Raw genomic sequence first — 745 nt, 5'->3', positions numbered from 1 at the left:
TTTTTAGGCCAAGCAGCATGACTGGACTCAGGGACGTTGGCCTAAGAAAAGTGCTGAGTTCCTGCTCCACATGCTGAAGAATGCAGAAAGCAACGCTGAGCTCAAGGTAAGACCGTATGAACCATTAAACTGTGAATAAGTCTCTTTAGAATTGGACTGTATCTTTGCTTAAGTGTATGATTTCAAATCTAGCTTGCATGAATGCAGCTTTCACTGCATATGGACTTTATATCAACACTCTTTGTGATCTTGTAGGGTTTGGATGTGGACTCTCTGGTGATTGAGCACATCCAGGTGAACAAGGCCCCAAAGATGCGCAGGCGTACCTACCGTGCACACGGACGCATCAACCCCTACATGAGCTCCCCATGCCACATCGAAATGATCCTCACTGAGAAGGAGCAGATCGTTCCCAAACCAGAGGAGGAGGTTTCTCAGAAGAAAAAGGTATGTTCATTAATGTTTTTCTTAAAAAAAAAAAAACTGTACACTTGGCTGTAGTGATGACCACTTAGGACACCTTTGGATTTGTGATGAAAGTAATCATATTCTGAGCAGCCGCTGTGCGTTAAACGTGCGGAGGACTGGATATCTTAGTAACTGCTGTTGGTGAACACTCCTTAACCAATTTTTTTTTTTTCACAGGTTTCTCAGAAGAAACTAAAGAAGCAGAAGCTTATGTCTCGGGAGTAAATGTAAATAAAGTCCAACATTCGTACTAGAAAATGACTGTTCCTTTTTTTTT

General features: G+C 42.0%; 1 protein-coding gene across 1 annotated transcript; it reads left to right on the top strand.

Annotated features, from left to right (window-relative positions):
- The first annotated feature begins 6 nt into the window (after positions 1-6).
- On the top strand, positions 7-724 carry LOC107581050 (60S ribosomal protein L17). The gene is made up of 3 exons (XM_016266630.1): positions 7-106; positions 256-447; positions 646-724. Exons 1-3 carry the CDS (start codon positions 71-73, stop codon positions 691-693), a joined length of 276 nt encoding a protein of 91 aa, XP_016122116.1. The 5' UTR covers positions 7-70; the 3' UTR covers positions 694-724.
- Positions 725-745: the final 21 nt, after the last annotated feature.

Source organism: Sinocyclocheilus grahami, unplaced genomic scaffold, assembly GCF_001515645.1.
Source record: "Sinocyclocheilus grahami isolate Dianchi unplaced genomic scaffold, SAMN03320097.WGS_v1.1 scaffold67555.1, whole genome shotgun sequence".
Taxonomy (NCBI): Eukaryota; Metazoa; Chordata; class Actinopteri; order Cypriniformes; family Cyprinidae; genus Sinocyclocheilus; species Sinocyclocheilus grahami.
This window is presented reverse-complemented; position numbering and strand designations above follow the sequence as displayed.

Bases quoted from the DNA above. Each gene is read 5' to 3' on its own strand.
- LOC107581050 (XM_016266630.1), top strand. From the start codon at position 71: ATGCTGAAGAATGCAGAAAGCAACGCTGAGCTCAAG. The intron at 107-255 runs GTAAGACCGTAT...GTGATCTTGTAG, and splicing joins AAAGCAACGCTGAGCTCAAG to GGTTTGGATGTGGACTCTCT. The intron at 448-645 runs GTATGTTCATTA...TTTTTTTCACAG, and splicing joins AGGTTTCTCAGAAGAAAAAG to GTTTCTCAGAAGAAACTAAA.